This window comes from Puma concolor, chromosome D1 (assembly GCF_028749965.1).
Source record: "Puma concolor isolate L17-30 chromosome D1, mPumCon1.1.hap2, whole genome shotgun sequence".
Lineage (NCBI taxonomy): Eukaryota > Metazoa > Chordata > Mammalia > Carnivora > Felidae > Puma > Puma concolor.
In genome coordinates, this window is record NC_141676.1 from 42228690 (window position 1) to 42242700 (window position 14011).

Consider the following 14011-nt stretch of genomic DNA (forward strand, 5'->3'; position numbering starts at 1 on the left):
CAAGAGGCCCTGAAGAAAGCCTCCCCTGCCCTCACAGGTTTCTCTGCGGGCCAGGGCCTTCCCATGGGCTGCAGGGAGGGGGCCACTTACAAGATGGTGCACATTTGGCCCGATGGAGCCGTCTTTCCCAAGAGGACATGGCCAAGGACTCCAGGACTTCAGCCCCCTTTTCAAAACAGAAGGAAGAGAACTCGGTCAAGGGCTGATGTCAGGGAGGGACCTCCTAGGGGTCATGCCCCTTCCTGTCCATCACCTGGAGGAGGAGACGCCCTGTCCCTCAGTGCCCCCAACCAGCCCACCTCTGTAGGCCCACTTCTGAGAGGTCTGGAACACAGAACCCTCAGGCCTGCCCTAGAGGAGTGAAGGCTGGTTTTTACCCTCCAAGGTGGCATCTCGGTGGCCCGAACACAGTTCCTCCGCTCCATGCTCCAATATCCCCCAGCCTCCACTCCTTTCTTCTCTCCCTCCCAGCCCAACACAAAACCCCCTTGTCTGGAGAACAAATACTCACCACAGAAACCACATGAGGCAGCCCGAGGAAACAAAGGCAGCCCCTCTCCCCAGGTCAGGGGAACATCTCGCCCCGTCCTCCACTCCAACCTTCCACACAGGTCACCACCCACCATCCTCAGAACTCAGCTCCAAGCAAGGACTTTCCCTGATACCATAAATCTGGGGAAGCCACAAGCAAAGAGAGCCGAGAAATCCTATCTTCCAGACCAGAAATCCCAACACGTGGTCTCTCAAGATATAAACCATCTGAAATTCGAACTGTTCCAAACATCAGATGTGTTCAGTCACCACACGGCTAGGTGACTTGGACACCTGACTTCCTGGAACCTAGTGTGAGGTGTCTCATGTCACCTGGGACTGGGGTCCTGGGTGCAGCAGGCTCCTCACCTCTCAGAGCCCTGGCCTCCCCATTTGTACAGCTTCCCAGATCTCATGTTCTTGTTCCCGGGGCCAACCAGGCACCAACCACACTGTGGGTATTTCTCACATGTCTTCCTCCCTCGTTGTCATCTCTGCATACTCAAACAGAATCCCCAGCCTCCGGCCAAGGACTCAGACAGAACCCTAGGTCCCTGGAGCCCAAGCTCAGTTCTTTGCTCCTCCTTGGCAGGCCCAGTCTCTCTACCTCATCCCTGGGCACTCCCTCCCTCCCTTTTCACCATCTTGCTAACCCCTGGAAGATTACCAGCCCCTCCCTGGCCAGGTTTCAGTGTTCTTGTCCCACATCGGCCCCTGGTTCCCAGGTCCTCCCTGGCTCTCCTTACCCTCCAGACCCAGCCAGAGCCCCAGGAGTCAGGCTTCCCACCGTGGTTGTAATCAATCTCACAGGGCCTCGGAGACCATGGGAAAAACGATCACCATCAGCATCCCATAGGCCCTGAAGAGCTCTTAATGAAGCCTGGTCTTTGTGTCTTTCCACTCCTAGCCCCCTCCTCAGATGTGGCTCCTGAGATCAGTGTTAATGAAGGTAAGATAGCTAGTGCTTGCAGTACAAGGCCATTTTCTGGAAAACATTTTAAATCTTGCCCAAATGATTCGTCTTCAGTATAGATCAGAAGTTCTTAATCATTTTGATGCCAAGGACCCTTTTGACAATCTAGTGAAGCCTATCAACCCATTCTCAGAATAATGTCTATAAATGCATAAAATAAAACAGAAGATTACAAACATACTGATTATATTGCAATACAGTTACAAAAATATTTTATAAAAATGATTAATAATATTTGTGCTTGTTTATTAATACATTAAATAGCAAGATAGCAGCAGGTCTTAACATTGCCAGAGTCTGGAAGTAGTGAGTTTACATGAGATCTGGAAATACCAACAACTGTAAGGTGATATGAAAATATATGTGATTTCTACTGGTGACAGTCACAGACACTGCTATTGCTGCATTGTGGTTTGTAGCCTATAGTAATAATTAAAGAGGATGCTAAATTTCAGTTAAATTGAGGATCCTGTGAATAACAATGTGAGTTTTTTTCCCCATCCTGGTCTATACCCTCAATTCTCTGGAGAATGGCTGAGTTCTACAGGAATGTGGCAGTACTGAAGTAAAGGTTGGCTGACTGCTAGTCTGGGACCTCCACCCTTACCGATGAGGTTATTCCAGGCAAAAGCCCTCGAAGGATCCCCAGGTTCACTTTCTAGCTAATGACCTCATTCTCCCACTCCCACTGAGTAGCTTTAAAGGAAGGTCATTCCAACCCCTTATTTGCTCTAAGGAATAATGTGAGAAACCTACTGGACTTGGCTGATCCAGAAACTTCCCAGAGGAAAACAGAGGGAGGCTTACCCTAGAATCTGTTAAGGAAGGAAGCCGGCCAGTGGAATGAGGTGCTTGGGTAAGGATAATTTTCCCCACTAAAACACAGGGATTCCTGGAGTTCTGGGGGGCATTCATGTTGTGGGGAAACAGTCTGGCTCCACCAGGAGACCTTGTTTCACCTGCTTTCGGGGGCCCCGGCAGGTCATCCTTGATTTCATCTTATATAAAAAGAGTAACAACATTGTCTTTCAATTCAAACTGCATCTGGCCGTGATTCTAAAACTTAGGGCCTGGAAAAGTGGGCAGACAGAAATAAAAAGCCTAGATAATCCACACCTTACAGAATAAGCATGCCATCCTCCTGCCTTGGGGGTCTTCATTCATTCCTATTTCCAAAAGACAGGTATTTGGGGCACATTGTTTTCTATTATAAACAATACTCCCCAACCTGCTGGCCAAGGAGCCACAAAGAGCTGATCCCGAAGGCCAAGGTGCATGAGTTGAGGTTCAAGATCCTCTGTGGGACCTGGCTATGGGTGGGTTGGATTTGTAACATGTCTGTAGTTGGAGAAAAGACACATGTAGGACAGGATTGAAAAGAGAACCTGAGTCGCCTGATCCAGAGACCAAAAAAAATTGGCAAAGGGGGAAAACAAACTACCACCTCTCCTGAAAGCATGGAGGACCCCAGGAGGGTGGGCAACAGATTATGGTGCAGACTCAGAGGATAATAGTTTGGGGCTCCCTTTCCCAACCAACCCTTCCTCACAAACCCCACCAAGTGGCCCGATTTTCGTCTCTCCTCTCTAGGTATCCTTGCTGAAGCATGGCTCAAGATATGGAGTGGGGCCTCTTACAGGGCTTTGTACTTTCCCAGACCAGGCAGGGAGGAGAGAACTCAACTCACCTAAACTCTCACCTTCTTGCTGTCACCCCGGGACGGGGGAGAGTTCAGCTACGTCCTGATTGCATCTTAGTGCCCTCCTCCGCAAACAAAACAAAACAAGACCAAAACCAAACTGAGCTGACTACAGGGTCCCAAGAGATTAGGAAAGTGGGAATAGAGCCATCTCGTAAATTTGCACACTTCAGGCGTATACTAGGAACACTGTTTGTTTCCTTCCAAATAACTGCAGAGACAACCTTCCTGCAACCTACAGAGCTCCCTGCCAGCCCCAGTCCCAGAGAGAAATAAGCCCCTGCCCAGTGAAGACCCCTTCCCCAGGCCTCCTCTTACCTGGCCTCCTATCACTGTTGTAGCATCCTCTATGGCAAGGGTCACCTCCTGAGAGCTGTGGCTAGATGAGAAACAAGTCTAACATGGTCGAGGGGATAGTAATGGGCCATACATCCCCACCACCTCCAAGCCTCCCCCCTACCCTCTGTGCTAAAACCCTGGGGTCATCCATACTAGAAACAAAGATGGGAGCCGCGGATGCAGCAACCACAGGCTTGCACCTACTCACCTGGGATCCCGGGCAGGCTCGGGCTGCAGCACTGGATTGCCCTGGGCTGTGGGTGCTGTGGGGGCTGCGGCTGGGAAGGGGGATTGCTTTCCACTCAAGCCAGGCCTCTCTTTGTTGGGTCTCCCACCACCTATCCTCCCACCTGCTAGGAAGCCTCTTCTGCATCCCCCCATTCTCTCTCCCTACGGACTTCAATCCTTTCTCCCTCTCTCTGGCGACCTCTCTTACAAGGGTCTCCTCCCTCTTTCCTCCTACTCTCTGTGCCCCAGTTCTCTCTAGCTCCCCACCTGGGGTCTCTTCCATCCTACCTAACTTGGGACCCATTCCCCTGGCTGTCGCCGGCCTCTTTTTCCTTCCGCGCCCCCTCCGACCCTCTCCTTGGCCGTGGCCCTGCCCTCCCTCAAACCTCTTTTTCCTCCCTCTCTGAAACCTCCCCAGGCCGGTTCTCCTAAAGGTTCTCCCCGGCCCCTGGCCTCCCCTAGCCCACACCCTTTCTCACCGAGAGCCTGCACCCTCAGGGACGGGCCCGTCGGCTCACCCCAGGGCAGCGAGACGCAGGCGAATAGCAGGCAGAGCGTGGGCGCGGAGCCGCGCGGGGCCGGGGCCCCCATAGGGGCGCAAGGGGACTGGGAAGCCTGAACGCAGGATCCGGAGCTCGAGTGTCTGTCCCGGCGAACGCAGGGTCACATCTCCACTCGGCGACCGCAGTCCCTCTCACTCTCTGGTCTGAAGGTTCCCCTGGCCCCTCCTCCCAGGCTCTGGGCTCCTCCCGGAGCTAGAGTGACAGGACTGCCCCGCTCATTACCATAATTTAGGCGCCAGATCTCAGCCCAGCCTTTGCCCCACGTGACCTGTGGCTGCCCCTCCCCAGGAGAGGCTGGATTCAGATCACTAAGCCTTAAGTCCCCCGGTGGAGCAAGGAGATAGCAAGTGCAGCCCCCAACATCCCTTACCCTTCAAAGATCCCCGACTCAGAAACCTGGGTTTTGGAAAGCCCTTCCACCAGACACCCAAGATGCTTGTGTGAGTCTGGTCTTCCACTCTCCTTTTACAGAAGCCCTGGGACATGCCGCTCGGTGGTCCGTTGTCAGTATCAGAATCAAACCTGCAGAATCCTAGCCTATGCTCCCACCACTCACCATTACAACTTCTTGGCTCCCCAAGTCCCTACTCTACCTGTTCTGAGCACCTCTAGGGAATGAATCATGACTTAGTCCTCTGTATGTATACTGTATACTAGTGCTGTATGTCCAGCACTAGTTCAGGCCCCAGCTCAGAATATGTTGACCGAATGACAGAAGTGCCTCACACTCCCATATTATTGATCCCATCAAGGCCAGACTTTAACAACAACATACAAAAACAAACAAATAAAAACACTTTAATTTTGAACAAGATATACTCCTTCTAAAAGGAATTGTTTAACGTTGGAAATGTGGGCTTGGCAGCCTTGGGAACCTGTGTATCTCTCCCTTGGCTAACTAAGTGTCGGAACACAAACCACATGCAAGTCTTGCAGAAATTATGATGATAATGGTGGTGGTGGACTCAGTATATAAACTTGGGATGCATTCATTTATTCATCCATTGAACAAATTTGTTGAGGATCTATTTCTTACCACACCTTGTTCTGGGAATATAGTGGGAAATAAAGCACACATCCCCACAGAGAGTATTTGGAGCTGTAGGCATAGATGAGAAGAGGAGGGAATCAAGGATGGAGCCTTAAGGAACCCTGGTTAGGGAATGGGTGAAGACAAAACTTGAAAAGGAACATTCACAGGAGAGGAGAGACAGGACTTAGTGCTGTCCTCAAAACCAAAAGATAAAGCATTTAAAGAAGGAGAGAGTCTGTGGGAATGGTGGTCATGGAAGACGACTGACGTGGCCAGTGGACTGCATTCCCCTTGTAAGGACATTTGCCACTTTGCCTGGATTCTATGAAATAACAGCCATATGACTTAGTTAACAGATGTAGAAAATCAACAAAGTAAGTTAGAGGAGAACATATTTTATGTGTCTTTCCTAGACCTTTGAAAATCCCACAAGTCTTCACCTTTTATCTCTGCCTTAACTAGTTAATACTAAGGTGAGAACATGGATAATATTTCAAGCTTCTTTTCCAGGAAGGATTTATATCCTAAAGTAGGCAATAATTTAGCTTAAATAAAAACAAGTCTGTTGACAAAGCTTCAGCCATTGGGGATAAGATGAAAAGGAGGGGGGTCTTTAGGTGTCCCTGAAGTTATGATTATAAGTGGTTCAGTATTTTGGGTTGCTGTCCATCTCCCTGTCCCCTGCTCCCTGACATGGTGCACACAGATCAGGCTCCCACCATGGGTTAAATCCAGGCACAAGCTCCAAGATTGAAGGTCCCACTCGCTCTCATTCACACCTATTTTTATCACCACTTTCCTAATCCACTCTTTCCTCTCAGTTTGTCCCAGGCTTGGTTTATCATTGTCTTTGCACCCCAGCCCTAGACCTAGGAGTTGAGCGAACTTTGGCTGAATAAATCAAATGAATCAGATGGGGTCTGGGCCCTGGGTAAAGGTCAGCAGTAAATCAGGATGTCACTTCCAGGCCCTTCCATGCCTCAGTGAGTGTGTGTGTGTGTGTGTGTGTGTGTGTGTGTGTGCGCGTGTTTGGAGTGAGGTTGGGCTAGGGACGTGGGATGGAAAGTTGGTTCGGGAGGGGCACTGCCACCCACTGGTTCAGGCCTCTGTGAGCCTCATAAGACCCAGACTGAAGGGATTCACAGATCAAAGATTTCTTCCTAATGGGAATAAGCCCATGGAGGAGGCCTTATAGAATTACGCTGGAGGTGAGATGCCTGGCAGTGTGTGAAAGCCTCAAGAGTGCACGAATGTGCCTCTATTTGCGCATCCATTGATTATCCCTACCCACTGATGTGAGTCTCAGGACCTCCACAAAAAAGTAGTCTGACCCCCCACAAAAACGTCTCAAACCTCCCCAGGCCTCCTGAGATCCTCTCCCTCAACTGCTTGTGTTTAGGGGAGCACAAGGTCTCACTGGCAGTGAGTGACAGGGTTGAGATTCTGTCTAACTCCAGTTCTGCCTAACTCCAGATAATAAACAACAAAACAACGCACATTTGTTGAAGACTCACTAACTATCACGGTCTATTTAAACTCCCTACACCCGTGTAGATTTCATTGAACCCTCCAAGGGGAGGGCCAGCATCGAGTTCAATCACCGCCGCCACCACAACATACACACAGTCGGGGACATTTGCTCCGGAGGGCGTCGGTGGGAGGCGACGAGCTTCCGGACAGGTGTTCTGGACGGCCCAGCGGCCCCGCCCAGGCCCCGCCCCTCCGCGCCCAGGCCACGCCCCCACCGCTCCCAGGGCTGCCGGATCTCGTTGCGGCTCCTGCCGGCTTGGGGCCGCCAGGCATCCGAAGTAGCGAGTTGTGTGGCGACGCTGCTATCTGGCCCAGCCATGGACCGGAAGGTGGCTCGAGAGTTCCGGCACAAGGTCAGAGCTTTTTAGGGGCCCCTAAAGCGTCCAGGACTCCGGAGTCCTGGACAGGGTGAGTGGGGGATTGTCAGACCGAGTGCCACCCCTCCCTTTTCCAGCCCGGACTTAGAGCTGTGGATGCACTGGGACCCCTGAGAGTCGTTTGATTTCCAGCTGGGATCCCCAGTGAAATAAGGGAGGGGACACTAGGACTCCAGGTGTGGGAACCCATAAACCGATCTCCAGAAAGTGCCCTTTCTCCTTCTGCTCTCCAAGGGTGGGAACTTCTCTGGGGTTGGAATTCCTTCCAGCCTTGGCCTGAGGACAGGATGCTTCTCTGACATGCCCCATAGTCAGTCCCCCCAGCTCCTAGTGCCCCAAGCTCAGGGCTGTTGGAGCATATGGAGAGGGTATGGGACAGTGTCTGAGAGGTGAGAATTGGTGGGAAGGAAAACTGGTCATCTCTCTCTGTCCTTTGACCTCAAAACATGAGTTAGAAGCACTTTAGGGAGCCTTTCCCCACTTCAGGGCGCCTTTCCCCACTTCAGGGCATATCTTAGAGCCTGAGAAGCAAGCCCCTGGCACTGACAAGGGGGCAGTGGGAGGAAGGGAGGAGGTACGGAGAGTCAGCCAGACTCTTCAGACGGAGCTATATCTCCCCTGGTGTGTCCCAGTAAGGGACAGCAAGGATGGTTCAGGATTCTCAGGCCCTCACAGAAAGGGGCTGGATTTCACCCAGGGTATTTCCAGAACTGTTTCCAGAGCTGTGTGGGAGTTGCTGAGGTCCTGAGACCAGAGAGGACCATTGGAGGTAACCCAGCAGACCTCCCCACTAAGACTTAGGATGCTTCAGAGTCCAAGGGTGAAGCCAGGGGTATCTGGAGCCACCCACAGGCTTTGCCTGAGGGACAGGTAACTCTGTGCCCTGAGGCCATCACAGAACCCGATGGGGCAGTGTCTTTAGACCAGGCCAAACCTCTTCCCAGGCCTGAGGGAGGAGAGCTCAGGTAGGCAAAGTCAGGGTGCTTAACCCCTCTCTCCTCACAGAGAGGCCCAGGGAGCCAGAGGAGCCAGCCAATGTAGAGGCCACAGGAGCTAAGGGCCAGGGGGAATCATTCAGTTAATAAATGTATTTGGAGTACCCACTCAGTGCCAGACCTCATCTGTGCCCTCACATTGCTGGCTGCACAAGCGGGAGGCAGACCCTACATTAATAATTACCCACGACTGGGTGCTGAGTGTTGGGATCAAGGTTTGGTGGGAGTACGAAGGAGGAAGCTCACACTGGCAGAAGTCTCCTAAAAAAGAGGGCTTGGGTATTCTAAGGATGAGAGATAGCTGGAAATTCAGCAGGAGTTTGGGGCTGGCAACTAGCAAGGGGAGCATGAAACTGTTCACCAGTGCATCCTGTTGTGCAGAGACGTGAGGGGAGAAATTTCAGCCGCAGGGGACATTTGGTGAGTGTGGATTTCAGGCAACCCACTTCAAAGGAGCACAGCCTCTCATCCCCACCGCAAGGCTCAGGCTTGAATTTCAGTTTCCTGCCCCTGAGCAGAAAGTAATGTCAGGTCCTCTTTTGCCTCTTCCCTGTGGGTACTATCTTTGCCTCTCTTTCAAGAGTTACCTATGGAGTCCCTGGTGTCTGACTTGCCCTGGAGTTAGCCCCTGTTTCTCTTCACCAGGGCCTGCAGGTTCCAAAGGACTTCGGGTCTTCGTGTTTCCATTGCCCTGCTCTTCCTCATCACAAGAGTCATTACCTATTTATGCCCCTGTGTGTGCAGGCGGGGCCGGCGCCATGTGGGCAAGGCCTAGGCTGGACTTTGTGCCCTGCAGCTTCCCCTCCCAGGTTGAGATCATCTAGGAACTAGGGAGAGAGGACAAAGCAGCAGAGGATACAGATGGGGGCGCACAGCCATACTGGGTGAAATTTACAGCTTCTGTTGATTGTTTTCTAGGTGTCCCTTCCTTAGTGCTGTAGTGCAAATTTACCCCTTGGGAATGGTTTGTAATGGAAATCTTTATCTGTTGGGAGTAGCACTAAAAGTGGTATATTGTCATGGAAAGTGCTGTGTGGCCTTGAGCAAGTTATTAACCTCTCTGTGTTTCAGTTCTTTGATTTGTTAAATGAAGATAACAATAATATTTACCTACTAAGGTTCTTGTGAGTGTTGGGTGAGATCTACACGGGTGTAGGGAGTTTAAATAGACTGTGATATTTAGTGAGTCCTCAACAAATGTCCATTGTTGTTGTCTATTATATGAAGTTGGGCAGAACTAGGGTCAAATCTCAACCCTGTCACTCACCGCCAGTGAGACCTTGGGCAAGCCATTTAATCTCACTGAGTTCTAGTTTCCTCGGCTATGAGATGAGGTTCACAGTGCTTACCACACTGGACAGTTAGGATTAAATAGGAATTCAAGGAATTCTACTCTGGACCTGTGGTAACCATTTGGTCCATGGCACCTGCAGATACCTGCAGAGCATCCTGTTGGATGAGCCAGCAGGCTCCAGGCTATTGAGTAGAGTCCCTTTCTCTGGGCTTGTGCAGTTTCCCAAGGACATCAGCAGTACTTGCATGCCCTTCCCAGTCACCACCTTGGGCCGGGATACCAAGGAGAGGGAAGGGGAGCATCAGAGACCAAGTAAGCCTCATCCCCGGAGAACCAGATTTTCAAAAGAAGGCTGTCCTTCTGCTCACTGTGCCTGCATGTTGGAGGAACTTGGTTACTCATTTGCTCAAAAAGTTTTTATTGCCTGTTCAGTAATCATTCATTTATGGATATCTGTAGTGTACCCTGCTGAGGCCAGGCCCCTGGGGGCAGGAGGAAGGGGATCAATAAGAAGGTCAGAAAGGCCCCCTGCCTTCCAAAGTTTTACTAATCATTCATGCAGTAAACATTGACTGAGCTCCTAATATATGCCCAACATTACTCTAACTATTGAATAATGAAACAAAGTCCCTGGCTCCTTAGTACACTCTAGTGGGGAAGACAGACAGTTAACAAGTAAACCAATACAAGTATCATACAATGCAAAGTAGTGATACATGTCATGGAAAAAATAAACTAGGATGAGAGGACAGAGAGCAACCAGTTGGTTGTCAGGAAGGCCTCTCTGAAAAGGTGATATTTGAACAGACATCTAGAAAGAAGGGAGGAAAGGAGCCATTCCAAGGAGTGAAAGAACTTGGAAGAATATTCCAAGAGGAGGGAACAGTAAAATACAAAGGCCCTGAAGCCTTTAGGAACAGCAGGGAGGGTGGTGTTTCTGAGAGGAATTACAGATTAAAGAGTAATGGGTGATGAATTAGAGTGGGGTGGGGGCCTGTAGACCAGGGTCAGGACTTCGGGTTTTGTTCTCAGAGTGATGAGAAGCCAGCAGGGGAGTGACACGACTGCCTTGCACCTTACACGAGGGATTGTTCTGAGTGCTGGTAGAGAGCAGACTGAAGGGGCCAGGCGTGGAAGGGGGACCCCAGTCAGGAGGCTCCTACAGCAGCCCAGGCCAGAGGTGGGGGCTTGGACTAGCATGAGGAGCAGTCAGACCCCGGACATGAGAAAAGGTAGACCCAGTGGGTTCTGGTGATGGGTGGCTGTGGGTGTGGAGAGGGAGGCATCAAAGGGGAGTCTACATTTTGGGAGGAGCAGGTTGGTGGGGACAAGATGGGAGGTGGTGGAAACCAAGAGTTCCATTTTGAATGTTGTAAGTTTGAGATGCCTGTTCAAGCATTAAGTAGAGAGGTGACAAAGAAGGCCAGGAGCTGTGGGAGTCTGAGGATGGGGGGAGAGGTCTGTGCTGGAGATAAGCTGCAGTGAGTCCTTGAGGAATAAATGGTAGCTCAACCTCTGAAACTGATGAGGTGACGTAGGGACACAGTGAAGAGGAAAAGAAGACCCAGGACTGCACCAGGGCACCCCAACCTTTGGAGGAGAGGAAGAGAGGAAGGAACAGCAAGTGAGGTAGGAGAAGCAGGGGAAGAGGGCATGATCAGATGTGCCAAGCACTGGGTCAAATGCCACCAACTAGGGGCGCCTGGGTGGTGCAGTGAGTTAAGCATTCAGCTCTTGATCTCGGCTCAGGCCGTGATCTCATGGTTCATGAGTTTGAGCCTTGCACTGGACTCTGCACTGGTGGTGGGGAAGCCTGCTTGGGATTCTGTCTCTTCTTCTCTCTGCCCCTCCCCTGCTTGTTCTCTCTCTCTCTCTCTGTTTCTCTCAAAAGAAATAAATAAACTCTAAAAAATTTAAAAATGAAAACAAATGCCACCAACTAGCCAGCAAGACACAGGTGTCTTGAAAGGATGAAGAATAATAAAACAAGAACCAAATATACCCAGTACTACCCAGGGGTAGTGCTCTGAAGGCCTGGGGACAAGTGTGGCTGGATCCATTCATTCCAGCAACATTTATGGAGTGCCCACGGCCTGCTAGCTGCTGAGAATATAGAATCTGTGTTCATTTACTTAGTTCTGGTCAACAAACACTTAGCACTTACTATTTGCCAGGTCCCGTGCCAGGCATTAACTCAATGAATAATAATAAAAAAAAATGATTAGGGTCTCAAAGAAGAAATCCTATGAAATAGGTGCTTTTATCCCCATTTTATGAGGAAACTGAAGCCCAGAGAAGTGCAGAGTCAGCTGGGGAAGGGGCTTGTTGGCCTCACCCTGCCACATTCCTCCCAGCCCCGTGTCTGGGCCACACACAGATTAGTGGGGAGACAGGAGAGTAAAGAGAGAATGTACAACACAGCTTGGTGAGTGCCGTGGCAGGGGTAGGAACTAAGTGGTGTCACGTGTGCAGAATGACAGCACAGGACTTGTGGGGTAGCATGAGGAGAGGTTTGACCAAGGAGAGCTGATGTTTGAGGCATCTTAAAGGTGGAGGAAGAGCTCACAGAGAGAAAATGCTGCTGGTACTAACACTGCTAAGAGCCAATGTTTCACACCGGCCAGAGTTGAGGCAAGAAGCGTGTGGCTTATCCCAACGGTTTCCCAAATGGGAGACTAAAGAGAGCTTTACGAAGGATGGGCAGGGACGCATGAACCCACAAAGTGTGGTGACAGGGCCTGGGAGCAGCAGCAGGAACCCAGGTGCTCCTGAAGGGGCAAAGGAAGGGGAGAGCCATGGCTACAGGCAGAAGCTCAGAGCTGCTTGTAAGGTGATGTAGCAGAGAGTGTGAATGGGGGAGTCAGAACCCCATTTTCTCTCTCCTCGGGCCCTCACACCAGCTGGGTGTCAGAGGGCAGGGAGCCCAGGCAAAGCGTCCTGGGACACAGGGCAGTGTGGAGAAGGCTGCAGAGTGGGTCTGGAGACAGAAAGGAAGAGACTCAGCACATGTTTCAGAGTCCTCAAGATTTGGGAGCCCTGGGCACTGTTCTAAATACTTTGTGTATATTCGCTTATTTAGGCCCCACAACAGCCTGAGAAGGGCAGGTGTTCGTTGAGTGGAACAACATGCATTATTTAATTTGCTCTTGCTCTCTTTCTCGGTCTTTGGCAGGGTGCACACGTGGAGTTGTATTTGCATGAGCTGAATGTTGTTTGCTTTCCCTGTGCAGCTCTCCTGAAGGGTCAGTCCATATGGAGGAATGCTGGGAGATGAGGCTGGAAAGGGCCCAAGGCTAAACGCAGAATTTGCCTCAAGGGCCCTAGACAGGGGGCCTGAGCCCCCCTTCCCCCTACCATACAGACAGATAGCAAAGAGTTAGTTGAGGATCAGCCAGAGAATGCTGATGCAGGATGGAGGAGACCAGAGATAGGTGGGCCGGGAAGGAGGGATTGATGTGATAAAGTATTTGTAGATGCTGGGCTCCTTTGGGGTTTCTGTGCCCATGTCAAGAGAGATCCAAGAAAAGGAAAAGATTTTTAAATCTAATTAGAAAAAGATGCAGTGTCTTGCACACAGTAGGTGCTCAGTAAATGTCTGTTAGACGTATGCATACAAAAAGTTGTATCCGGTAAGTGGATACTATGTGGTGGTCAGAAACAAAGCAAAGGTTTTAGAGCCAGCTGGCATACGTTGGAGTCTCAGCTCTGCTCCTTCTTGGAGCATATATTTTCTCATCTCTCAAAGGGGGTCAGCCAGAGGTTTGTTAGGAGGTTAAGAGAATTTACGTAAAGTTCCTAGACATGGTTGGCAGTCAGTAAGCAGAGTATGACCTGAATGAGAGAACAAGGAGCAGTCCAAGGGCCGAATTCAAGGAGCCCCTGTTCCAGGGCACTTTGTGCCAATGTCCTAATACCCTGCGCTCAGTGGAAAGCACCTGGCATGCAGTAGATCCTCGACAGCACTGTGCCATGCAGAGGTGTGCAGTGCCCAGAGGTGTCTACTGAATGATGAATGCACTCCAGTTGCTCTGGTCTAGCGCCTTCCTTCTATCCTCTTGGTCAGCCCTGGGCCACCGCCTTCCCATCACTCCTCAGCACACATCTGCCACAGCCTCCTGGTTCTATCCCTCTTAGCTCAGTTCCAGCTCATCACGAAAGAGTAGGTCACAAACTGGTGCAAGATGGACTGTCCTGCCTCCTCCCACCTGAACCCTGCCTTCATTTAAGGGGAATCCAAGCCTCCTCTTGTAGAGTCTTTCCTGACCATGCACAGTTCAGAGCCTCCTGACCCGCCTCCCAGCTGGAAGCTGTTCTTGCCCTCTTATTCAGTCTTGGGCTAAAGAGAGAGTCAAGGATACAGCGTGTAGAGATTCACGCTGAACTGTTCCAGGGAGTGGAATCTGGGGCTTCTACCCACCAGTTCCCCTGGGATTGAGGTGCTAATGAAAC

General features: G+C 50.8%; 2 protein-coding genes across 6 annotated transcripts in view; one reads left to right on the plus strand and one right to left on the minus strand.

The window, feature by feature from the left end:
• OTOG (otogelin) overlaps positions 1 to 4456 on the minus strand; it is a 91364-nt gene extending 86908 nt beyond the window's left edge. Inside the window, exons 1-4 of the mRNA XM_086677849.1 lie at positions 4250 to 4456; positions 3751 to 3820; positions 3522 to 3582; positions 91 to 166 (exon numbers count right to left, since the gene is read on the minus strand). Of these exons, the coding sequence (XP_086533975.1) occupies positions 91 to 166; positions 3522 to 3582; positions 3751 to 3820; positions 4250 to 4361 (319 nt within the window). The 5' untranslated portion in view covers positions 4362 to 4456. The remainder of the gene's footprint in view (positions 1 to 90; positions 167 to 3521; positions 3583 to 3750; positions 3821 to 4249) is intronic.
• Positions 4457 to 7106: 2650 nt separating this feature from the next.
• USH1C (USH1 protein network component harmonin) overlaps positions 7107 to 14011 on the plus strand; it is a 46987-nt gene continuing 40082 nt past the window's right edge. For 3 of the 5 annotated variants that reach the window (XM_086677855.1, XM_086677851.1, XM_086677854.1), the window contains exon 1: positions 7107 to 7249. In XM_086677855.1, coding sequence (XP_086533981.1) covers positions 7214 to 7249 — 36 coding nt within the window. In that variant the 5' untranslated portion in view covers positions 7107 to 7213. Of the gene's footprint in view, positions 7250 to 8475; positions 8689 to 10542; positions 10795 to 14011 lie in introns of those variants that run through there. The other 2 variants (XM_086677852.1, XM_086677853.1) reach the window with 2 other exon arrangements.